The sequence below is a fragment of the Grammomys surdaster genome, unplaced genomic scaffold (genome assembly GCF_004785775.1).
Source record: "Grammomys surdaster isolate TR1022 unplaced genomic scaffold, NIH_TR_1.0 363, whole genome shotgun sequence".
NCBI classification, from domain to species: Eukaryota; Metazoa; Chordata; class Mammalia; order Rodentia; family Muridae; genus Grammomys; species Grammomys surdaster.
The window spans coordinates 12,804,950-12,832,355 of record NW_021604782.1 but is presented as its reverse complement, the minus strand read 5'-3'; the positions used below and the strand labels follow the sequence as shown (position 1 = coordinate 12,832,355).

The following is a 27,406-nucleotide window of genomic DNA, read 5'->3' as shown; positions in this document are numbered from 1 at the left end:
AGAACTGCTGGAAGTCAGGTAGCAGGAATGAAGGACCAGCAACATATACAAAGCATCCTGTAACAAGGGATTATATATACTATCAGCTCCTTGACTCCTTGCCTGATTCTCTAAAAGACACATGCCCATCCCCTTTGCAGATGAAAAAGCCGCCTCTAAGAGTGTAGTCATCCATTCCTGGATGAAGTACACAATTCATAAGTGATGAGTCTGGATTCAAAACCAGACTTACTTTGCCCCCCAACCGACTCTGTTTCCTTTCCTTCATACTGCTATCACAGTAAAGGTGAGGATCATTAGCACTGGTTCCTCCGATTTAAAACAGCATTATGCTTTAGAAGAAACAAACCAACTGTAGATGAGAGGTGTGAGGCCCCAAAGCATATTTTCTTACTGATAAGCTCTCAGAATGCATGTCTTCATTTGTCCAAGTAAAAATCCAGGGAAGAGTGGGGAAGGAGAGAGAATCTTCTTGGTGTTATGGCAGAGAGTATTTTCAGGTTACAGAGAGGTCAGCCCTGGAGTCACCAGAAGTTCTCCTGGTATTTTCTGAAAAGTATGGAGTCCGGGGACTTGGAGACCTTTCTCCCCACCTGAGTTCCCCTTCCATTTTATATTCCTCTGCTTGCTTTTTTCCCAACCTGTTTTCAATTTGCTCTTGTGGCCAGCTTTGACTGTGACCTCAACCCAATCAGAAAGGAGGGGATGAGGTGGAGGAGCAAGATGGGGGAATAAGCAGGAGGGTTGGTGGGGTGCTGAAAGGAGAGGGAGGGAGAAGATTGAAGCTGGAGGTGAGGCCTTTAAGAAAATCACCCAGAGCTTTGTTGGTTCATGCTGAAGCTGTAGCAGAACGGTTGTTAACCTTTTCTGTGGAACATAAGGAGAGTGTGAGTGGATAAAAAAAATGTGTGGGGGTCTGGCTCTAGCCCACTCAGGTTGCAGCCCCTGAAGAGCTGTAATGGGGAACAGGCACATTCCTTTACAACAACTCCTAACTCCCTATCTGTTTTCAAGACAAGAGAAACAAAACAAAACAAAAAAGAAGAATGTTAAGACTTAAACAGGACTGGGTGAGACAACAGCAGCAGACTGTAATCTCACAGGTCTCTCTCAGGAGACCTGGCATTATGCCAGGGAAGAGAAGACAGGTAGTGTGGGCAAGTAGATGGTGCTTAAGGCTCAGATATGAAAGAGGTGGGTTTTGTTTATGGTCCCTGAGTAAGCTTCAAATGCTCCAATCAGCATAAATAGTTCGAGTAACTGTTTTTCAATGACTGAATATTTGGGAGATTCAAACATATTAACCAATAAAACTTTTAGCTAGATTAGGCCACACGGCCCTATGGGGTAAAGATACTTGTCACACAAGCCTGGTGATCTGAATAGGATGCCTGGAACCCATGTACAGGTAGAATAAAGAACAATTTCACAAAATTAAATTGTTCCTTGGCCTTCCATGTGTGGAATGTGACAGTAGCGCGCGCGCGCGCACACACACACACACACACACACACACACACACACATTTTTTTTTTTTCATTTTAAAAAGTAGAAATGGACCATTTAGGCCAAGTTTGTATAAGCAGTTTCATATATTTAAAGTAAAACTAAATGGGCCTGAGGAGTTGGCTCGGTGATTACGAACACAAATAACTGCTTTGCTCTTTGGAGGTCAGTGCTTATATGACGATTGCTTATAACCACATGAAACTATCTATAGAGAGGTTCAGTTGCCCCTGGCTTCAGTAGACTGATGCCCTCATGTACATAAACCCAAACACACACACACACATGCACATAACTTAAAATAAAATAAATAATCAAGTAAAAAACTAAACAATACCTTAGTTGCTAATATGATTGAAAGCTGTATATATATGTGACCCCCATGTTGTTCAGCTCTCACCCCGGGTTCCATCTATTGTAATTTTCAAAGCACTAGTAGAATATATTACTCCAGAGATCGTTTCAAACTCTTCTGTCTGTTGTGGACTCTATATCTTTCTCAGAAATTACAGGTTTTAGGATGATGGCAGGGTGGACTTCTTCACCTGACACAGAGCCCAAATGGATAGGAAATCCCCAGGAAATGTGTGTGCAGTGTTCCTATCAGATGCAGAAGTCAGAAATTAAAGAGGAAGGCATTCAGTGACAACTTGAAGAGCTCTTATGTTCTGTGTATCAGGCTGCCTGAGAAAAACTGTGTTATATGTTAAAGGAGTGAAGAGAGCAAAACTTCATGATGCTTCACCTCATTCTGCTTATAGTGAGGGCAACATCATTTCTCCAGTCATCATGAGCAGGTAGAGAACATGGACAAAGTAATTTCTAAATGTCCTCCTCTCTACACCGCTCTGGTGGCAACTACAAATAAAAACAAAACCAATAATGACTGTTTTTGAGCTCTTCCCATGTGCTGGGCATTTTAATGATCAATTAATATGTGGCATTTTTCATATTTGCAATATTACATTTTTTACCCTTATATTTCTCCAGATTAAAAAAAGAAATAGATGGAAGGATGCTATCAAAAACAGGCAGGACATGGAGGTGTACAATGAATGATTTAAGTCCTTGTAGAATAAATTCAGAACCTGGGCTCTTATGTACAAAATTGCATTAGTACTTGGTAGATTGTGATACTGCCAGATTGAGAATATGGTATGTGGCAGAACCACAATGCACATGAAGGAATTCCTCTGATCTGCATTTGATAATAGAGAAGTCACCAGAAGTCTTTCTTGGGGACACTGAAGGGTCATTTACTCACCTGTCTCCACATTTGTTGCATTGCAGTGTAAAGTACAGAGCCAAGAAAAGCAATCTTACAGTTTACTTTATGGGTCTGTTCTTGTATTTAACAACCCTTCCTGTTGTCAGATTACAAGCTATATAAGGTCAGGGACCATTTCTTTTATTGTCGCATTCCACAAGCTTATAGCACTAAGAGAGTGGCATGAACTCAATTGTAAAATGAATAGCTTTGAGAAAACCAACTTTTGAACACTATCCTATTACGATCCTCTCTAGGAGGCAGCATAGTATAAAAGATGATGCTTTGGCAATGGAAGATTAAAAGTTCAAGTCTTAGCCACCCCCACCCCTTTTGTAACTTTAACAGACACTTTACTGTGAAGTGATAGCATTTAACGTGTTAGTTGCCTTAAGGATTAATGGGAAAGTGAGGTGCTCATTCCTTTCTAATTTCATTCAGTCATTATTTACATATAACCTCAATGACAGCTGGATACTATGTATTTCTATAGTATTCTCCTCATGAGTTGCTATTCTCCAGGTTATCTGAGTTTTCACTTGAACTATATTTATAATCCTTGGAGCTAGATAGACGTTAGAACTGTGCTGAATGACCTGACATGCTTATGAGGCTTTAATCCATGACCCAAATGATTCTGAGATTCATAGAAATATCTGGAAAGCTGTGTCCTGTTTGAAAAGGAATGCCAGCCATCATCTGACTTCCAGACAGCCAATTAATATTAGTTACAAGCATACTGAGTTCCCTCATGAAGAGCCAATTTATTCAATGGCTATCTGGAAATAAATTGAAAAGCAGACAGACATGGAAGCATGCTGTAGGAAAACATGGACAAACAGCCAGATCTGCAATCCTGAGACCAAGTTAAACAATACCCTCAGTCTACTCATTTCTCTCTTTTCTTCCTAATTTGTAGTCTCATATGATATTCTGCTTTGATACCTCTTAGAATTGAAAGTTTTGGTGGTTTATAACTAGGCTATCAGATCCGTGTAAGATGATTTTGGGCAGTTATTTTATGTGAGATTTTATGGGTGTAGCTTCTGATAATGCTACGAGATAGTCTTAGAGTAAACTTCTGGATTCTCTGTCTCTTGAAATCTTTCTGCTCCCTCTTTCTCAATGTTCCCTGAGCCACATTAGCTTTAGCCACACGGACTGGGCCCACACTCTGTGTTTTTATTGGTGGTGGATTTCTTTAATGATCCTTTGTTTAAAAAAAAAACCAGCACTTTTCTTGATAGGAGATGAGAATTATACTTAACTGTGCATAAAGACAAATATTTAGCATCTAGTCGGGGGTTATACTGGCATAGTAAAGGGGTGGCTATAAGTTCTTCTCTAAGATCTATGAAATGTCAGCCCTGGATTGTTGACTAGACTTCTAGTACCACTTCATTTCCCTCCTATTGAGTGGGTCTTAGTGCCAATTACAGAGCTGTTGGTTACTGCTAAGGTATCCATGGTGTGCAACTACTGCACCCTTGAGGATTTTGTGCTAGTTTTTGTTGTAGTTCATAGGTGTCACAGATAGGTAAGACAGTTAAAAATAATTTTAGTAATTTTGGGGTATTAAATACATACAAACATGCATGCATGCATACATACATACGTACATACAATATAATACATTTTGATCATATTCATTTCACTCCTTTCCCTAATTCCTCTAAAACCCACCTTATATAATCCTTATACCCCCTCTCAACTTCTAACCCACCTAGTACAATTTGCACTACCCATATACTCAGGGATTTAGAACTATACACTGGTAAATGGATGACCTGACAGAGGTCACACTCACTAAGAAAACTGACTCCCTTCCCCAGAAGACATGAACTCAATAGCTCCTCAGTTAGGTGTGAGGGCTCCGAAGCCAATCTCTACCTTAGCTGAAATGCTGAATGGTTTGACCTTTTGTATGTATTGGGCAGTCAACCACCGTCTACTGTAAGTTCGTAAGGGCCACATCCCAGAAAACACTATTTTGCTCTAATTACTCCTGACTTCTGGCCCTTACATTTTTCTGTCTCCACTTTCATGATGGTCTCTGAGTCTTGAAGAGGAAGAGTATAATATAGATTATTCATTTGTGGCTGAGTACTCGACTGATCCTCTAAGTACTTTGGACAGTTATGAATTTGTACATTACCCATCAGGCACTGCACAAAGAAACTTCTCTAATAAGATCCTGAAGCTGTTTCAGTTTTTGAGTATAGAAATAAGTATTTAGAGGGTAGTTTAATGCTGTGACCATTTAGGAAAGTAATAGTTGTGTGCTCATCTCGGTGACATTTGATCTCCTGAACCTTTGATTCTTGGTCAGATTTTCAATACTATGAATATATTTTCTTCTGTGAAGTAGACTTTAAGTTCACCAAGAAAGTAGCTGGTTACTCCAATAATAATTGTACCACTATTGCATTCATGGGCATATATTTTTCTGTAATTGTTATTGTAGTACACAGGATTCATACCTTGGTAAGGCTGTGGTCAACGTTTCCTCTCAAGAAGCCTTTATGAAAACTTCTGGTATCATGAAAGCTAGCTAGGAAGGGGGACGTTTCATGGTCAGTTACTAATTTTATTTCTTTGTGACTTGTGACCAACATGCATCTTGTTTTTAATGAAAGGATCTCATCACGAAGTTCTGGTAGGCAATCAAGAGCCTCAATAATATCCTGTATTGTTTGGGGAATTTCTGGGATTCCCATGACCAACAACTTGAGGGGTGGTATCCTCCATCTTTTTATTTGGCCATCTATAGCTTCTGAGAAAAGCATTATCCACTCTTTAGGCTAACTAATTAAGTCTCTTATATGAATATAAGTAAGGAAGCAATAGGTGGGAGGACTTGTAACACTTCATATTGTGTCGTGTAAAATACTTCCTCATACTCTTGTTTTGCTTCTAAATTAGCCAATTTTTAATTTGAAAGGAACTAAGAGGCTGTTTAGGCTCTCTTATTTTATCTATTTTCAGGATTTTATTGATTTTTTTGTAAATGGCTGTATATTTTTACTGAAGACAACTTTAAAACTAAGAATAAGCAAAATTAAGATTGAAGAGTATCCATTATCTTACTTCAAAAATATGAGTAAGCATTTGCTATATTTTTCTTTTTTCTATTTTAAAATCATGTATGTGTGAAATTTTCACAAAATGATATTCTACAATTGTGGGTCCTATTTTTATTTTTTTAGCTTAAATATCTCAGAAATGTCCTTCCATATACCTTCATATCTTCCAAGAAGTCATTTTAATACTTATGGAGTATTCCTTTATATCATTGTGAGACATTTCTATATTGCTAAATATTTAGTTATCTCTAAATCTGTTCTATTTAAATAGTATGACACTGTTTTTTACATATTTATCTGTTATTTTTCAGGAATTATTAGAGTATTTTCATCTCATATACAAGAAAACTGAGGTGCAAAAATGAGGGTTTCTCTATTCAAATTAATCAATGATTTCCTGTCTGAGCTAATATTAAATTATTAGAGTCAAAAAGTTCAGTTACTCTTTCCCAGCTTTTACTTTCTAGTCTCCCTTGTAGAGTTCTCTTTCCAATTAACTTTAAATAGTTCCTTAAATAGTTCCAATAGCTAAGGTGGCTTTCAGCAGGTACAGAGTTCAGGGACTCATAAATACTTAGCATATATTTCATTGTCATCTTCTGACCCTGTGACCTTCATTACTATTCAGTCAGAATTCTTCTTCCCTATCTTATCTATATCCATCTGCAAATAACATTCTATGAATCTCACATGAGCATTTAAGTGTGGCCATGTGGAATGAAGACTCTTATCTTAAATCCAACTCCTTTAATATACAAGGAAAAATCTGCAGGTCTAAGGAAGAAAGTCTTTGGCCGTGGAATCAGAAGAAAATGGCAGTGACAGGATAAACAGTTACTCTACACCTAAAGAGGAAATAAGTCCTTTGCTCTTACATGCATTTTGTTATAGAATAATGTACTTCCTTTTAGCTTTGCCATATCTGACAACATTCAGTATTAGTGTTACTATTTCACAGGTAGTAAAATTCAAGCATAAATTTGAACACTCATCATATGCCTGTCATGGTGGCTCACCCTGCAAATGGATGATAGACTGAAGAAGAGGAATAGCAAGTGCAAAGCAAGCCTTTGCTATATGGCAAGAACCCATCTTTATAAAACTAATAATCAATTGTATATCCAATAGGCACTGTAGGTGATAATTTACAACATTTTCAGATCTGCCTTTTCCCCTGGTAATTTCTTTTCACCAAGGCTTGCACTAGAGAGCTCATCTTGTGTTTTTGTTTTTGTTTTTATATCTCCTTTCAGGAGAATTCCTGAGTTTTGCTGATGACTTACTCTCTGGCCTGGGCACATCTTGTGTAGCAGCTGGTCGAAGCCACGGAGAGGTCCCTGAAGTCAGTATCTACTCAGTGATCTTCAAGTGCCTGGAGCCAGATGGTCTTTACAAGTAAGAGGTGGTGGGCTCGTGGGGAGTATGAAGCAATGAAGGAAGATGGCTTTAAGCTGGGAGTGATAGCAGGAGTCATTCTTTTCAGAGAACCCAATGTTTCTTAGCTTGTCTGTGTGTAACTTTAGGAGTCAAAGGTTTAGAAGTTTCTGTTTAGAATGTGGTAGACAACAGTGAGGCACATAAGGTGAGTACTACAGGTCCCACCGAAATCAGACACTAAACTCTATACTGTTCTTTCTACTGATGAATAATCTGCAATCAAGATAAGGACAAAAGCTTAATCAGGGTCACAATACCTGCCTATTGTTCTTTTCTGCTTTTTTTTCATAATTTCTCTGAGATGTGTATATGTATGTATATGCATGTATTAAGTTACACTGATATTTATAGCTCACATAAACGTTTTCTTTGATGTGTGTGTGTGTGTGTGTGTGTGTGTGTGCTTCATTTAGTGATATAAGAGGAAACAGGAGGCTTGTTTTTTTTCTTTTTTTTATTTCTTTCCAACCTCTATGAGTATGGCCACATCTGGAAGCAGGCATCATAAATAACAATAAGGAGCTCTAGAGAGCAGCTCATCATATTGTTAATGATGAAATCATAGGTCACCTCCTTTTATTCCTCTAGAAAGCTGTAATTGGTGAGGTGCTAAGCTTTTCAACAATTACTAAAACAATTCTTTTATTTGCATAATTCATTTGTTCATCTACTCAACCATTAACTTATCCTCCATTTATCTCTCCTATCTCTTCTTCCATTTATCTATCCACATAATCCATCCATCTATCTATATACTCCTACATTGAATTCTCTTTTTACTTCCACTTTTTCTAAGACTTATTTTTATGTCCTTATACTGCACTAAGGTATTGTCTGATACAAAGGGGCCTATCCTCAGATAACTTACAACCTAACAGTGATAAGAAGGCTATATATTTATGATTTGGGAATATTTAGTTGAATAACCTTAAATAAATTGCCATATAAATACAGCAATAGACAAAACTCAAGAATATCACTGTGAAGAGAGAATTGCATCTTGTAACCCTGACTCTACAATCTCAGAGTTGTTACAATTCAAACTTTATCTTCAGTCAGGGAATGCTATAGAAACAGGGGTTCTGATCTACACAGATACATCTGGGCAAGCTAACCAGAGAAGTATGATATACAAAAGGTCTTAAAGAATGGCCACTGTCTTAATGGTGAATACTAAGACTGGAATCTGGATTTTGAGAACCCAACTCTACAGCTTCAGAATCAGTGAGCATTGGGTATCTGAGCTCCAGTTATTGCACTTGTACAATGCAGCAAGCACATAGCTAAATAAACGCTGTCAGATCTCCTCTGACTCTAACATCTATGATGTTATTAAGAAAGTGGAATTTTTAGAACATGTCCTAGTGTCAGACTTCTGATACCTCTGCCATTCCTTGAGCACATACACAAGAGGCAGATAGATTTGGGTTCAAATCTATGACTTTTTCTTCATTGGTGTTTATTCTGAGTCTCCAGTTTCTTCTCTATGAGAATATGCATGGTACCCTGAGGCTTCCCATTTTCTCCCTTTGCAAGTATCCACCCATTCATGTGTCCATCTGTCCTTCTAGGCTACTTGGTGTGAGCCCCTAGAATATAACAACTGTTAACTGTTATTTTTGTTGCTGTTGCTACTGGATTATGGCAGTCATGAATTTTCTCTTCTCCTCATCTATCCTCAGACTGATGGATCAGATGAGTGAATTATAAAAATCAGCTTTACCTGGGGGCTTCTTATCCATTAAGTCAGAAGAAGTAGCCTGTCTTTAGGTGGCACCGTAGCTTAGCTAATATCTAAAATCCCATTATGTAAAAAGCAATGAGATGTGTTTATAAATGTCCCCCAAGCAATTAATGCTGAGAGTTGATGAGTTGGCTTTTAAATGAACTATCTTTTAAATGATAAACACTTTCCCTCATTTCCACTTTATCCAATTCCCTGACACCATCTCTGCTTCCTGATTCTTGAGGTAGGGTAACCTTCTTTCCTCTGCTTTGGAAATGGGCTTGTCATGAGTTTGCCTTCCCTATCTCTGGACAGCCCTTTGTTTTATTTATTTCTTTTTGAAATAGGTTTCATTAATGGCCCTGGGATCTGAGCTGCTCAGATAGGGAGCTAGGGTATTGTTTGGAACAGTCTCCCATCCCACTGGCGACTATCCTCCCATGAAGTCTGACCAACTTGGTCTTGAGCTTTAAAATAGCTCCCATGTCTGTTCTTGGGTTTTCTCATTTTCCGCTTGCTCATTTATCAGCAAAATTTGTTTTCTTCCTTCTGAGCCAAAAACACGGCATGTGGCAGCGTAAAGAACGCAGGCTTTGGAGACAAGCTACCCTGGGTGTGAATCCTGATTCTGCCCTTGTGTGCTCAGAAATTGATCTGAGACAAGTGATCTTTCACTATTTTAAGTGACAAATTCTTCCTTCTGAAACAGTGTTGATAGAGTCACTCCTGCCTGATAAGTTTTAAGAACAGAGAACTTCATTAATAAGAATACAAAATACTAGATGCACAGAGTTTGCCAGATTGCCTGGTCATAGGAGACCAGCAGGAAGGGTTAACAATCTTCAATCTCAATCCCTTATCATCACTTTCCTCCTCCTCCTCCTCCTCTCCCTCCTCCTCCTCCTCTTCCTCCTCTTCCTCCCTCCTCCTCCTCCCTCCTCCTCCCTCTTCCTCCTCCCTCCTCCTCCTCCCCCTCTTCCTCCCTCCTCCTCCTCCTTCTCCTCCTCCTCCTCCTCCTCCTCCTCTTCTTCCCTCCTCCTCCTCCTCCTCCTCCTCCTTCTCCTCCTCCTCCTCCTCCTTCTTCTTCTTCCAAGGACAACTCCAGAGGAGTTGGTTTCCAAGAAGCAAAACTTGGTCTGACTAACCCTGAAAAGAGTCCTCTGGGACAGAAAGAGAAGAGGAAGGGAGAGATTCAGAGGAGGGAAGGCTCAGAAAGCTGGATTTTCATGTCTAGCACAGTAGTCAGTCACTCTTTCATCCAAGCTCCCATTAAGATTCAACTGACAGTAGAGAAGAAAATCACTGTGCCTCTGAATGAGCATGGGTTCATGCCCAGCTCCCTCTACTTCTGCTGCACTGAAACACCATATACTCTGCCTGGTCTGAACTTTAAAATGAAGCTTTACTGTGGGATCTATTTTCATTCCTAGTCCCAGGACTCCTGCCCTTCGAGCTTATCCACTTCTCTCACTTTCCTATTTGCCCTATCCAGGGCCTCTCTGTTCCCTTATTAGTATCTCTTTATCTTTAAAACTTTCTCTGGTTATTTTCTCTATAGATTCCTGTCTATGTCTGTCATTTTCCTTCCCATTTGTTATTCTCTGGGGGTTTTATTTATCCAAGTGGATATCAGTCTCTCTGCTCTATTTCTTATTTGAATCTTTGGTTCTGCCCCCACTCATCCAAACTCCTTTTCTATGCCCTACCTAGTAAGGCAAATTGCTTTTGCAGCCCCTCCATCCATGTAATTTTACACAGTGCTTCAGGCTGAGACCAGTTGGAGGAATGAAAGTCAAGGCTGATTTTCTGTCCTGAGCTCACCCTCCTGTAACAAATCAGAAACATCAGCAACCGTGCCCCATTTCAATTGAATTTCCTTGTTTGTTTCATTTGTTTTGCTCTGAATGAAAACAAACAAAAGCAGAAAAGGGAGAGGGTCCCCCAAAGGCCCAAGAGTGGGTCAGCTTCTTATTCCTTGGGTAGTTGAAGTCTGGGGTGATCTTGAGTGGGAATGTCCTCTTTGACCAATGGCAGAAGCCAGGCTAGGAATCCAAGGTCCCTGTCCTTACCTGGCTAGGGGCCTAGACACTCTTCTTGTAACTACTTTCCAATTTCCTATTACTCAAGGTAATTAGCCTCCGTCTTGTCTTGGCTGCCTTGCCTCCTCAAATAATGGCTGGCTGCCAAGGGGTCCTCAGTGAACATGCCAGAAGCAGCCAGGCTTGATTCCTAGGGTGGGGGGGGCTCATTCCCACACATTCAGAGGCTTGCCTCAGGCCCACCTTCACCTCTCTGGCTTCTGCTCTATGAAAGGAATGCCAAAGAAGCCTGGGTATTGCATGAACTGCCAGCATCCATGGTGGGAACAGAGTCTCGGGGGAGAGACTTAGTAGGGGTGGGTGGGGCTGGATGAGTAGAAGAAAAACCAAGGTCCTGGAGGAAGAAGATAGTTGCATAAAATGAAGTTCTGATGTCAGAAGGCAGACAACCATCTTCACTGCTCAGTTCCACCTTGGGCCAGTTCCTCCTTCTCCACGAATGATGTTCTACCTATATAAAGGAAAGTTAAACTCACTGGTCTTAAGACTGGTATACTAGGTAGGCATTCAGAATTCAAACCAGAATTCTGATTCTCACAGTACTACATCTTTACTTTCTGGACAATGGTAATAGTAATGCTCTTATACAAAGAAGTCATTGTGCCCGAAACCATGCAAGGCATACACAAGATCTCGTGCAGTTTTCACCATAGCCCTATGATAGAGTAGTTGTGTTCTTATCATCTCCCATATCAATGACAGGGAAACTGGGGTTGAAGGAGGTAATGAGTTTGTAGAAAGCACATGACAAAAAAAGACTAGAGCTGAGTCTACATCCCAAGTGATGCCAATGCTCCAACTGTCTTCTAGCCATGTTCATTTCCACACATATGGGTGGAGTTGTAAGAGGAACCAGAATTAGGTGTTGTCAACACTGATTACAATGGGAGGAATACAAGACATGGATACCAGGAGACTTCTATCACAGCCTTTGTATCTCAGAAAGTAATTAAAGTATCATTTTTCTCATCTATATAACAGTTATTAACTTCTTCTATAAATCTGGGAGAAACAAACTGTTACTCCTAACAGATATCTCCTTTGATTGTAAACACATGTGAAGGATTATCAAAGAGAAGCAATAGGAAAGGCAAGAAACCTTGTGACTCTACATACCTAGTAACATATCACACACACACTCCCACACACACACACACACACACACACACACACACATGCACACATACATACAATCATATCTGTGTGGTAAACAGAGATTATCTGGGCTGCAACACTTTGATTTAATCACTTTATGGTCTGGACAGGTTTCTTGACATCTAGATGTTTCATGTGTAAGGTAGAGTCATGATATGACCTACCTGATAGTGAACTGATACATGAGAAAGACACAAAACACTACCTCCCTTAGTACTGGTAGCTGACAAAATAGCAAAAATAAGAACAATAGCCACCATTACTACTATTTATGATGCTCTATTTCATTTCAAAACCAATGCTTTACATGATCTCTGTTAGAAGCCTGATGCTCACTACTTTCCAGTGGGATACCATGTTGTGTTATCCCCAACTTTGGTCCTTCCCTCACCACTTTCCAGGAACACCTGTTTTCTTGAGGTACATACCACCAATGCCCACTTTTACTGTGTTTTCCCCTGGATTTTCTCCTCAATGATTTCTTACATTCCTTCATACCTTTTCTTGCCTGTAGAACTCGCCTGGCTCATGCACTATAGCCATAATGATTCAGTGAGCTTTTTCTTAAGTTTCTTAAATATTGGATAGATTTTTAACTCAATGCAAATATTGAGCACACACCTACTTCTCTTCAATCACTCATACACTCATAACATTCTCCTTCTTCTCTTACCAGTCAAGGAATTCCCATTACATAGCCAAATGATTGTTCTGTTTCTCTCTCTCTGTCTCTCTCTGTCTCTCTCTGTCTCTGTCTCTTTCTCTCTCTCTCTCTCTCTTTCTCTCTTTCTCTTCTCTCACTCTCTTTCTCATATTCTTTCATAGTCTCTCTCACTCCCCCTCTGTCTCTTTTCCTCATCATCTCTCTTTTTCTTTCTCTTTTAAAAATCTTATTTGACTCAATTCTTTAAAAAAAATAAATCTGTATCTGGGTAGAGTAACTAATGTACAGAGTGGCTTGAAAACTTTACCACAACCACAAAATGAATAAGTGGAGAAGCCAAAATATATACTAGGCCAACATAGGTCCAGTGCCTGAATTCAACACTACCCTCACTTGACAATGACAAGAATCTAACAAAAACATAATGCAGGTCTGGGAGTTGAACAGAACTCTTACACTAAGAAGATCCTTGCACATATGGATTGGGAACAATATATAAAACTAATTTTCAGTTTTCCCATTAAATACTACACTAGCTACTCCAGAGCTCCTAATTCTATAGTGCCCTCCAGTCCTCACAACACCATACAAACAGGAAACCCTGCATGTCTGTGATGCCTATTCTGCCAAAGAATAGGCTCCTAATGTCATTTTAAGTGTTCTCAGCCCCAGCTTTCATGTGATGAGTTGTTTCCTAGTCTCTAGACTCCCATGTTTCTGTGAAGAAGTTCAGACAACTGGCCTAGAGATGCCTTTCCAAATACTCAGTACTCATAGAGCCTAGGGCAAAGTGTGTTGGCTTTCTACTACCCTTGGGGTACCATTCTTTCCTGGGTATAGTCTAGGAAGCCCATTGCAAAAGCAGTTAAGGCCACTACCATGCATGCTATCTTTATATGTTAGATGATACCCCAACTTTTCTTTTTATTTACATTCCTACCCTATCCTCTTTATTTTCTCTCCTCATGCCAAGAATTAGCACAGAATTTACTGGAAACAGAATGAAAGTCATCAAGAGTCTTCTAGGGCTAGCTTTCAAAATTGTTTGCCCAGTTGATGAGAGGCCAGAGACCCAAGGGCCACCCTGTCTCTTGTCCTAAGTGGCTACGAGGCTTTGGCCAAGTGATTTGCAATTGGGATGTTCAGCTTATCCATTTGTAGAGATTTGAAGAGGTTACCTCCAAAGACATGTTTAAAATCGAGAACTTGTACTTCTCTTGAGATTGGACGAAGTGGAGAGATATAAAAAGACTCTGGCAGCCAGAGAGGCCAGCATCAGTCCACATAGAAGACTTGAATTCAGGGTACAGTTAAAGTTCTCTTCCTTTCCCTTGGCTTCTGAGCCAAGTCCCAGACGTGACCCAGACAACATCTGAGAGACTTCCAGCTCTGAGGAGAAAGGAAATGTACAAAGAGGAAGTCTTCCTGGCTGACCATGCTGCAGTGTCTGAACCAACATGGGATGAGGCTGCTGCTCAAAGCAGATCCAGGACTCACCAGGCAAAGAAGCCAGCAGGGGCTGGATGTAGCTCCTGCCCTGCTCTTTCCTGACTCTTTACCACTGAAAACTGTTTTCTTTTTTTTTCCTTTGTGCTCCTCTTCCCTCTCTCCATTCTTTATTATTTTCCTCTTTCCCTCATTGCCTTTCTTCTTTGCTTCTTTTCTTTCTTTCCTTCTTTTCCTTCCTCTGTCCCTACCCAAGCCCCCCCTTCTTAATTTTATCTATGCTTTCACTTCTATCCATTTCTTTATTGCTTCTTTTACTTCTTTTGTATTCTCTTCCTCACTCTGATTTTCCTTCTCCTTGTCATGGGTACCGCCTCCCACTCCATGCCACTTACCCAGCCTGTCCAACTTTTGTCTCTGCATAGATCTCTCTTTGACTTGCTGTTTCCTTGGCTGCATCTTTCTTCCTTCTGTTCCATTCTCTTTGCTTAGTCTTTCTCAATGCCTGCCTTGCACATTCTCAGGATTTTACCTCTCCCACCATTCTATGGGTTTTCTCCATCCTTCTCTTCTCATACCACACCCCAGCCTATGGACCAGGAGCAGGCTATTATTAGGCTCTGCATCAAGGAGCCAGCTGAGAACGATCAAGCATACCTGATATCACCAGGGACCAGGGACTCTGGTGTCACCCCAGTCAGGAGGAGTGTGGACTCTCTTTGGCTATGGTGCCCATTCTTATTGTTCAAGAAATGAGGGTGAGTGGGGGCAGATTAGTGACTTAATTCTCTTCAACATCAGGTCACACTGACCTCTTCAAAATACACATTTGGGGCCCCAGAGAGGGGAAGAGCTGTCTTCAGGCCAGAAGCAAACACAGCCACGTATCCCAAGCCAAGAGAGACTCACAGAGGAAAAATAATGCTGCTCTTCAGCCGACAGACAGCAAGGCTCCTAAAACCTGCTGGGGACTTTAAGGCAGACTGTTTCTTTCCTCAGACTGCATCAGGATTTCATCCAGGAATGGGACACCAGCCAGGATTCCAGAAGGACAGGGCACAGACTGCTCATGTGAACTTGTGAAGGCAGGGAAACTACTTCTGGGTTACAAAGATAGTCTGTGAATGACAAGCAGAGGACCTGGACTTTCTCCTGTGGGTCATAGGGAACTGTCCGAATCTTTTGATGAGATATTGAGTAGATTTCAACCTGTGCTTTGAGGTAGTGATTCTAACTATAGAGTGGAGATTATGCTGGGCTGGATGGAGAGTTGGATAAACCAGTTGATGCAGGTAGGAAGAGAATGATTAGGCCTCATAGTTTGGGCCTCAGTGTCTTTGTTCAGTGTGAAAAGTGTGCTGAATCAATGTGGAGCAGTATGGCTTAGCTCATTTCCAAAATTCTTAGTAATACCCCCTTCCTTTCTTAATAAATGACCATAGTGTGGCAAGCTGTAGGAAAAATTGTATCAGTTGACCATTTACAAGGTGTCTCAAACTAAGCTAGATACAGCTGTGATAATTTTTTTAGGGTAACCCTAAGAAACTAACACAGAGATTAAGGCAATATCTGTCAGAATATAAGAATTAGAAAACAAGAGACCCCATGGTGCAGAAGGGAATGCAGCTTGAATATGGAGGGCCAGGGTGGGAGTGATGGTGTTACAGGAAGGAAAAGAAACTTGTTGGCAGTACTGCATTTTCATGGAGAGCTCCAAGGTAAAGCTGCTTTGCTGCCTGTGATCCATGTCTGCAAGGAAGAGGTAACTCTTAGTCAACTTAATAACTAGCTACCCAACCAGTTAGTCTGCAGATCATCACTCACAGAATTTAGGGTCATTTTCTGGGTGTACTGCGAAAGAATTGTGATTTTTTTATAAGAGGCCTGTGTATTCCATAAGCATTCAGAACTGGAATTAACACATAGCAGTCCTAACTCTTGACACATGGTGTTTCCCAGGAGGTTGTTATTATCACTCTCTACATTAGCATCACCTTTAGGGACAACCATAGAGACAGCTCAGCATGGTAACAGATGTCTTTCCTGTGTGATCTCAATCCTCACTTAGGTCAATCATCTTAGGAATACAGACAAAGAATCCTGTCGGTTTACACTTCATATTTCTCACCAGTACCACGGGCAGGTCAGTGGGAAAGTCCTCTCCCGCTCAGACTGAGACTCAGGAATGAACACAGGTGAAGAGCCAGGTCATGTAAGCTTTTTCTGTTCCCTGCATCTTGGCTATGGACATAGGCACTGCACAGATTCCTGTCTCTCCCTCGCTTTACTACATTTACAACCGAAAGAGAAGGATCTGAGCAGACTTATAATGTGAAAGTGTTAGTGGACTACAGGGGATCAGCATTAATGATGTGTAGAGAGGCAGAGGTGAGACAAACTCCAGACTTCTGACATTTTCCCATTCTTATGTGTTCTCTTTTCTCCTGAGGACAGACACTTCCATCAACCAGTAACCCCAATCTGTGTTTTTATTTGAAGTACAGAATAACAGTGCCTGGGAATACAGATATCCATGACCCACACATCCCCATGGCCTATCCTATGTCACTCAAAGTCAGAAAGGATTGGATCAGGGCTGTTAAATCTACAATAAACTACATGTTGCTTTCTTGTCCTATATCCATACATTCAAGCACTCTAAATCATCTGAGGCTAAGGTTACATATTTGAGACAGACTTCCCTAAGGTCATTTCAAATCCAAAGTGGTTTTGTTTGTTTGTTTGCTTGTTTCATTTTGTTTTTACTGTATAATATATTTTTGAAGGGGTATCACAATTTCCATATCCGTGTAAAATAGACAGATTTCTACTGCCTGCTTTAGAGAGTCTTAGTTTTGTTTCTGTATTTAGTGGGATCTACTGTGATGCTCAGGGTGACATGGAACTTATTCTTCCTGCCTAGCTGCCCTTGAATGTGTGAGCTACCTGCTTCCACAGCCTGGGTGGGGGAATTGAAGGTGTGAACCACTTAGCCCATATGTGAGATTTGTTGTGAAATAAATATTCATGCTGAGGATTCATGCAGTGTTCCCAGGCATAGTGTAACCAATGGAACAGGTAAGGTACCAGATACATGTAAGATCTTCTTTTAAATGAGAATGTTTTAAAATGGGAAACACGACCTGTGACATTCTTTCAACATAAAGTGTGGGCAGTTTTTGGATCATTTTCCCATAACATAATAAAATAGGAGACTTTTTATGCTTCCTTCTGATTATCCTTTATGAGTTCCTTGAACATGACCATTGGTCATTGACCAATAATATAGAGACTTCAGGAATCATGTGTTATGTGTCTGTGAATTCATAACAACCAGATGGCCTGTCACTTGGTTGCTGCCTAATTCAGCAAGCACAAAGTATCAGTACTAAGCATCACTCCATGACAGGATGGAGTTAGTGGTTGAAATAAACAGTTGTAGCTGTTAGCCACAAACTAAGCCATGACAGGTGCCTGCCTATCTTTACCAACATTAACTATTTGTCAAACTTGACTGTTACATGCCAGCACTGGGCTAAGGTTCTTAGGTCAACTAACTCTTTGAAGGTTAGCAATGTTCTATATTATAGATAAAGAAAACACTAAAACATGACTTGCTATGGTCACTTAACCATGGTAAGTGGTAGAACCTTGATTCTAACAGAAGCTTTCTGGCTCCAGAGTCAACACTATATACATCCCTGATTTACACAGAGATTGAGTTGGACTTTGAGGTCTCATGGCTCTTGCTGAATGAACTTCATCTAGTGTTGGAGTCAAACTTGCAATAAGACATTTAACTAGGGTGGATCACTCCCACATGAAAGAATGGGACTTATAAGGAATCTATAATTTCTGTTATCTAGTGGTCCTCAAAGAACGAATCTCTGAGCTTGATTTGGGTAGCACTGAACATTTAGAATGGGGAAATTTACGTGCTAAGTAAAAGAAATGGTTGAAACAACTGCAGAAGGATATGATACATTGAAAATGTTCTATGTGGAGGGTGATAGAAAGTTCAAGATAGTTGACACATATAATAAACAACACTGGAGAGGTAGTTCTGATAAAGCTCTATGATGCAGGCTAGGAAGCCATTGATGGATTCTGAGTCACAGTGAGAAAGGAGACGTGGAATTACGAGACATATCTCTGGTATATGACTGAGGCTGAGGATAAGAGTCAATGTTTTTATAATAGTTCTGATAAGAGACAATTGCATTGCCCTTAGATCGGTGTTAGCAAATAGAAAGGAAGAGATGGATGATGAGAATCACAGAATGTGGTACAATGGTGTTCAGACTTTCCTTTGGAAGTATGACAAAGGACAACAAATCATGAAGCCTTGTGAAGATGTTCAGGGTCGAGATTTGAACTTTTAAAATCTGGGTTCAGATCCTGACTCACGCAGTTGGTCACTGAGTAACATATGAAAAATTACTGAAGGCCTAGTCAAGAAGTTTACTACAAGTTTGAGGCCAGCCTGAAATACACACTGAGTTTCAGACCTTTCTGAGCTAAGAATTAGACCCTGTAGCAAATAGACAAACAGTGCTTAACAACAACAACAAAATAATAATAAAGATTAAAGCGTTATATTTACATTTATGAAACAGGAATTATACATTAGAAAGCATTATACGTTATACATTAGAAAACAAGCACACGTACAATTGAAGTTAAAAGTTTCACATAGCAATTCCTGGCACCCAATAGGCCCTTTATTCATGTAAACTTCTTCCTATATTCATCACTCTTATCGTTGTATACATTCATAATAATCCTTTTCTCTCTCAACCCAGTTTGTTCTTTTACTGCCCAACTTCCCTCTCTCAGCCCTCTTTCCCCAGGATGCCAGAAATGAAATAACATTCTTTGCATGTTTGTTCCCCAGTGCCTGGCAGCCTTCCCACAGACCCCTGGCTGGGTCAGGACTGATTTGCATTAGCATGTATGAGGCCAGTGCAAAGGGGAGGGAGAGGCCCTGTTTACAGGGAATTTCGTCAGGTTCTCTAGCCAGAAAAAGGAGAAGTGAGAATTTCTTTCTGGGAAACGTTCACAGATTAGGACAATCCCAGAAGGCTCTAGGAGCTGCCCTGCTTGTGGACAGGTTGTGGGTGAGTGGGATGTAGATCTAACTTCCAGGGTTGTATGCAAATCCTTTCACCCTTATCATAGACCAGGAAATTAATATGCTTAAATTGCTCTTTCTCAATCCTATCTAAGTCTCATAAAAGATTGAAGAAGCACTGCTCAGAGCAAGGAAGCCTCTCAGAAGCCACAGGAGAAATAAACAGGAGTTTTTCTGGTTTCTCGATGGCTATGAAATCCACAAAAATATCCTTAGGGAAAAGAAAGTAGAGGTGGTACCCACAGACTTGTTTTGTGTTTGTCTTAGCTTTAATCTTGTGAAATTTTCCATATTATCTGTCTTAGCATCATAGCATTTTCCAGGAATCTCAATACCCTTGTAAACATCTAGATAGCCAATGGCAAGCCAAAGAAACAAGTCCCTCATGGTGTCTCAAAAGTAATATTGCTAGTGTGATGCGTGTTGCTCCTAAGGAAAAGAGTGATGCCCTTTGTAGACCAACAAACTGAGCTTCTGGATCTTCTGGATCTTGATTTAATAAACTGTGTGCATGTGTGTGTGTGTGTGTGTGTGTGTGTGTGTGTGTGTGTGTGTGTAGAGAGAGAGAGAGACAGAGAGAGAGACAGAGAGACAGAGAGAGTGAGAGACAGACAGACAGACAGACAGAGACATGAGAGAGAGAGAGAGAGACAGAGAGAGATGAGAGAGAGAGACAGAGAGAGAGAGAGACAGAGAGACAGAGAGACAGAGAGATCGATTTAATTATGGTACTGAGGATTGAGCCCAGGGCCTTACTCATGACAAGGAAACACCCAACTACTAAGCTAGACCTCTAGCCTCTTTTTGTTGTGTTTATTTCTTTGTTTTTTAAATAGTATTTCCTCAAGTAATTCAGACTGACATTGGGCACAATCTGAAACCGACTGTGAACTTGCTATCCCCCTGCCTCAGCTTCTGAGTAGCTGGGATTCTAGGCCTATACCACAAGGCTTGACTTCACCCCCCAATTTCCTCATTTATCTACCCTGGTTCTTCTCTGGAATATTTTTTTTCCCAAATAAAACCTTTTGCATCTATTTCACCTCAGTGTCTTCATGGATTCTCAGGAAAAGAATTAACAGTTTGAAATGCAAGTACTGAAAATGTGCTTTCCAAACACTAGACACCATTCCAAAGGCTTTCAAAACTAGCTTACCTAGACCTTTCAAGCAGGACAGTAGTCTATCATTGACAGTTCACAAATGAGAAAATTCAACCCCAGAATGTAAAACCATTTGACAAAGGTCAGTATCAGAGCCATGATGTGAACTCAGCAGACTGCATCCCAAGGCGAAGTTCTCAATAACTAATTCAGAATCCACATTAGCATCTAATGAGCCTCTGGGACAGTAAAGCTTATGTTCTCACCCACCACAGGGCATTGACACATGCCCCATATGCCGTATGCTCTGTCTCCCTCCCTCCCTCCCTCCCTCTCTCTCTCTCTCTCTCTCTCTCTCTCTCTCTCTCTGTGTGTGTGTGTGTGTGTGTGTGTGTGTTAATTTTGCTAATTTTTCAGTCGTTTCCAAGAATGGCACCCCTTTTTCTGAGTCTCTGTACCGTATTCTCTTCTGCTAAAGCCTCAGAAGAGACACAGAGAGAAGGAAAATGTATTGCTTGCCCTGACGCAATTCCTGTTCTTCAGGGAGGAGCAAAACATGCACCAACCCCTATGTCACACATTAATTAACTGGTAACTACTTTTGTAATATATAGATTATGAGCTATGGGAAAAAGTGGCTAAGACAACAAAGAAGGTTCTGTTTGTTTTGTTTTGCCAGGAAATAAGCCCCTTCCCCCTTACTTTTCTTTATCCAACCATTAGTTTTTAAGCAGTTGCTGAAATGTGACATCTTCCCTATTTGCATGTGTGTTTGTTTATCCCACTGGCTTGTGTCTCTTCTTTGTAGCATTCTGTACTTGATTCTTGGAACTCAGAGATCAACCAGACATTGCCTCTGCTTTCATGGAACTCATAATATGTGGTCAGTGGTGTGAGCCCTCACAGGAGCAGAGACTTCCTGCCCAGGAAATGCTAGCTGGAAAGAATGACAGGACATTGGCCTCCAACTTTAGAAGATGATTAGGATCAGTAAGATGGAAGATTTGGAGACAAAAGAAAATGCTTTCCCAGGGACAGGAAGTCTCATGTGGAAAGTTATTGAGGAGCAAGACAACCTTGAAATTTTACAAACCATATCAAGTCATCCTAGTATAATACAGCTACACATGAATGTGTCAGTCCTAATGGTATTGGTAGGGCTCAAACCATGAAGGGACTTTAGGGCAACCTAAGGAGTGTGCACTCTTAACTTGAAGGTGAAGGCAACCATTAGGAATCTTGAGCTGGCTGCTCAGTAGACATTGTCAGATTTGCTGAAGCCTCATTCTTACCAATGTAATAGTGATGGAATCATGGTAAGGCAGAGAGAGCTGTAGGAAGCAAGTTGGGAAGTCAGACTTTGATTGCCTTGCCTGAGTGATGTCACCACTCTGGCACTGGGAGGCCAGGTCATAATGTGAGACATGATGCCTAAAACCCCATTCAGAGTTGGAGAGATGACTCTTCAGCAAGTAGCTTCCCAAGGAAGAAGGATGCTTCAAAAAGGGGAACAAATAAAGCTCAAATCTTATAGCCTCAGTAGAAACCCATAAGGTTGATAGGGTCTACTTCTAAGTCTTTTCAAAGCTAATGCCATTGATCCTTAATTACTACATTGCTCCACCCCATCAGATACACTAGGGCACATCTAAGGTGGGAGGAGAAAACAGAAGGCCCTACTAAGGTTACATAGCCAAACCTGTGCAAAGAGAATACATGATAGAGTGAATGGGTTTTTGGGAAATGTGAAGCAGACTACACAGAAACCATAGTTTCATATCTAGGCTTCAGGAAAGAGTTGCTGAGCTAGTGATGACAAGACTCATTCCTGCATGATAGTGTGAGGTAAAATTGAATGGCCAAGAAGCTGAAGTTCATTCATGCCTCAGTGCTGTCTCAGTCCTTGGACCCATGGAAACCCTATAGAAATTTATTTTCCTGTAAGAGAGGAACAGTTGTGTCTTCAAAGTCAAGGTAAATGCAGTGAAAAGATCTCTGGGTCAGCCTTTGACTAAGTGCCAGCTCTATCACTTTCCAACAATGTGTCCTTGGTTTAAAAGCCCCCTTGCCATCCTCTTCACAAACAACGAATTCACTGAATGCAAAATGTGGCCAATAAACCCTGCTTTGTCTTGCTCTCAAGGTTATTTGTACAATAAGCTTTGCAAAGTATAAATTGATAGGTGTTAGGGATGTGTTTGTTTCTTTCAGTCCTGAGACCCAAAACTAAAAGCAATGAGTATAAGGAAAGTATAATAATCCACATGCTACCCATGCATGTCACTACAGTGTCACATTTGCACCAAGCTTCAAAGAAATCAAAATTAAAGATGCACTTAAAGACAATAGTGCCCACCCCTGCCAGGCTCGTTCTTCTATTCCCTCTGAAGAGATTACCATTGTTCTCAATCTATATCTGTCTAGCCCAAGAACAAAGGAGGCTTATACTTCTTTGTTGTTTATTCTTTAATTTCACTGTCATCCCTGGTTTTTTATGCTAGCACATTGAAACTACAGCTGCTTCCAGCCGACACTTGCAGCCTGTATTGTTTATTGTTAATATTAATCTGATTTCTCTAATAACCATACTTTCAAAGTCACGCTACAGAAAGGTCCCCAGGGTCTTATCTTTCTCATGGGGCTTTCCTCCACTCCCTTTTTATGTCAATTCCTGCAAAAAAATTAAATATTTTAATAATGTTGTCTTCTAATCTTGTGCTTACGCAAAGCCTTACGTCTCTGTGAGCTTGTCCAGCCATGTCAAGGTCTTATCAGCACTGAATGCCTCAACCGTGCCTGGCCAGCCCATTGCTCCCATTCTGGTAACTCAAGGTTTCCACAGCTGATGTGTCCAATAGACCAGAGAGGCTTATCTTCATGAGGTAAAGGAAGCCGGATGGTGGTTGGGGCCCAGGGATATTAGATGAAGGCTGGGCAAGGTTGTGTGAGTTCAAAACAGCAATCAAATCTGATGTCTAAAACAAATAGAAGTATTGTGGTCAGGAGCACACAGCTTTTGTAGGGACATAGACCATGTCTTTGATATTATATTACACATTTCTCAAGCATATGTCCTTATGTAGTGACCTCACCGCTGTTCTGAGCCTGTTTCCAATGCTGGATGCTTACTTCACTACAAGGTTCTTGTAAATGTAGGGAAGAGGTGGATCCCAATGTGTCTTTAGGACTATACCTCTGGCTCCCCTGCACTACCCACATGGATGGTTGCTGGGAAGAAACGGTAAGTGGATCCATATTACAAGTAAGAGAAATGAGGCCAGAGATTTAACATCAAAAGGTAGAGGAAGGCAAGTAAATGAACTTAACCCAAACAGAAAGAAAGTTTCTCTTTACAAATATTAAAAGTCACATTGACGCTTCATGTCAAGTAGTGGACACATGGCAAGAACTTTGGGAAAGGCACACCTCTTTGCACTGTTCTCAATCCTGACTAAATATTATTCACAATGAAGAATGTCAAGGTGGTGTTATTCACGATGAGGGTTTATACAGTATCCAACCTTAGATTTGCATTGAGTTCACTGTGTGACCTAGGGCATATCAACTGCCTCATTGATCATATTTTAAATGAAAAGTATCTTGCATAGAGATTGGGCAAGACACTGGTGCTGCTCACACTACCTCACTGGTGACATTATTTGAGTTCCCCCTGAATAACTCACGATTGACAGAAGCATAGCTCTTGCCAGCTATTTCTTTTCCCTGGTATTTTCTATCTCTCTTGATAATTCTACCTGGACATCAACAATATTTATGTCTGACCTTTATGGACAGCCTGGCTGTGAATTTGATTGTTTTGCTATACTATTGGCATCACCCAACTCAATTCTTTATTGCTGAGACCCTTCTGAAACTGTGAGGGTGACAGATTACAGCTTTCACCTAGGGAAAGGCTTTAACAACTTCCTTACATCTTCTCTTGGATGTGTGAATAGTGCTAACCTTCTATCTGTCCTGTTTATCTTATTTTCATGGGAATGGGCCTTATTTACTAAATACAAATTTATTAACAGTCTTCAATCAAGACATTGTTGATTCATGGCATGGATGCTGTATAGCAAAAAGCCAATGTATGGGAGGCAGGTTGTGAGTGGTGAATGAACTCTGAGAATGGACCTTACCATGTAACTGATCATCTATGTGATTCAGGTGTCCCCATTTATTCGTATGTGTATATATATGTATATGTATATACATATACATATATATACACATACGAATATATACAAACATACAGATATATGTATACACACATACACATGTTGGAGAGGTCAGGGTAGTAGTTAGATGCCCTTGAGGAGTAGCATTGGTTTGCCTTATCCCCTGTGAATTGTTTCTATAATGTCTATTGATACACAAAACTGCTGTATGATAACTGTATTGACATCAGCTACGCCAAATGTGCATCAGTGAAGACAGAGTAGCTTAATACTAGTATGGAGTGAGTAAATGGCCACTTAACAACCATAGTTGGTTGTAGACTTCCTAGGTCAATGTACTGTTACTGTGCTTCCAAGTGTTTTGTTTGTTTGTTTTTTGCTTTGTTTTGGTCTTTTTACTTTTGTTTTGTTTCTTTGTTTGTTTGCTATCCATTGTTGTTTAGTTTTGGCTTAGTTTTCTGTATTAACAGCCTTATGTGTCCTGGAACTTGGTCTCTACTCCTCATACTCATAGAGATATACCTGCCTTCAAAGTGCTGGAATTCAATGTGTATGCCACCATGAATAGTATAACTTCTTGTGGTCCTCTTCTCTTCTTTCTCCATATCCTCCTTTCTCAAGACATCCATTGTTTACTTTGAGGGGAAAATCAACCTTTCCTGTGAGAAATACCAATGTTTTATATTTTACCCTTGCCTCCTTATTCCAAACTATATACACATACATGCACATGCATACACACACACACACACGCACACACACACATACCCATACTCCCCCTCACACACACACACACCCATCACAGATATAGATATACTTATCCATATGTGATTGGACATAAAATTGCTCCCAATGAAGATTGTTATATCCATATTTGTAAACACCATGTGCCTGTTGTTCTGGTCACCTTTAATATCCATACATTGCAATTGATAAGAGTTAGACTAGGAGATATGATGTATGTGTGTCAAAATTCATTATTTACCAATGGTAGATTTATGACTCTTATAGACACTGAATCCTAAAGCTAAGTCGTTGAACATAGACTGTACCACCACCTAACTATGTCCCATTTAATATAGTCACACTTGTCCATCCTGATACACATTAGAACCACATTCATGCATATGCAACTTTTATTTTTGTTGTATCCAAAAATGAATGTACAGATAAATATAGATTCAATGACAAATATATATTTAGACATATGGGAGATATGTTGTTTGCATAGTCAGTATGTCATATTCTGGCTATACAAAGATTATCAATATGTTGCCCCTATGATCATAGGGTATGAAAAGACAAGTGGTAGAAAGCATAGCTGTGCCACAGTAAAGCGATCAGCAATAAAGAAAACACAGATGAGCAAGATGTCTTGATCTTCCTCTCCAACACCATGTTTCTCACTTGTACAAAATCAGTTGGTGAAAGCTTCCTATAATAAGGAATACTTAACACAGGTAGAATATCCCTTATAGGGAAGGGAAGAGTGGGTATTAAGGCTAAAATCACATCCTATAGAGCAAAAGCCCCTTAGGCTAAAGGACAAAAACATGCTTGAGACATGGTAGTTTGACTGATATTAATGAAATGTTTAATGAAGAGTGAAAGTTTGCAGGGGGCTGGCAAAGAGTTTTGTGGGTCAAGGTGATTAGTTTTGTGTCAACTTGACACAAGCTAGAGTCATTGGAGATGAGGGAGGCTCAAATGAGAAAATGCCTCCGTGAGGTAGGGTCATTGGCAAGCATGTTGACATTTTCTTAATTAGTGGCTGATGGGAGAGGGCCAGGCCCATTGTAAGTAGGGTCACCCATGGGCAGGGAGTCCTGGATTCCATAAGAATGCAGACTGATCCAGCCATGTGGGAAAATATAATAGGGACACCCCTCCATGGCCTCTGTATCAGCTCCAGATTCCTGCCCTGTATGAGTTCTTGTCTTGACTTCCTACAATGATGAACAGTGATGTACAATGGAAATCAAATAAACATTTTCGCTCCAAGTTGTTTTGGTCTTGGTGTTTCATCATAGTACCAGAAACCCTAACAAAGATGTAGGCATAGATTTACTTCCCAATCTCTTTGCAGCTTAGTTTGAAGAAGCTACAGTCTACATTATAGGTGATGGGGAGAGACTGAAGATCTCTGAAGAAGGTATGATGTTAAGGAGTTGCCTCCTCAGTAATATATCCCTGGAGAAAGATGAAGAATAGACAAGAAAGATGGCTATATGCATAAGGAGTGTGGTGAGAGATTGCTTAAGATAAGCCTTAACTGTGTAGGTGGGAAATAATCACAGAGCTTGAACAATTCTCTACTGGAAGGAGAAAGAGGATAAATGGAAAAAATGATGAGAACTTGGATGCAACTTGGAAACTTGTATGAATGTGGTGAAGGGGTGAGAATCATAATGGAGACACCACTGGGTGGTGGGTGGATGTTGTTGTCATTCTAAATAAGCAGCATAAGCAGATGCATCACTTGGCAAGTTGGGGGCTGAAAAGTATGGGGACAGGGGATTGATTTGTCAATGGCTAGGGAATTACAGTAACTACAAAGGAAAATCTAAGATGATATTCATTGATATGCAGGTACACAAAGGCACACACAC

At 40.4% G+C, this 27,406-nt stretch overlaps 1 protein-coding gene across 2 annotated transcripts in view; it reads left to right on the top strand.

The window, feature by feature from the left end:
• The window catches only part of Astn2 (astrotactin 2), a 931,927-nt gene that overhangs the window by 874,773 nt on the left and 29,748 nt on the right, over positions 1 to 27,406 (top strand). For both annotated transcript variants that reach the window (XM_028779954.1, XM_028779955.1), the window contains one exon: positions 7,110 to 7,251. In XM_028779954.1, the coding sequence (XP_028635787.1) occupies positions 7,110 to 7,251 (142 nt within the window). The remainder of the gene's footprint in view (positions 1 to 7,109; positions 7,252 to 27,406) is intronic.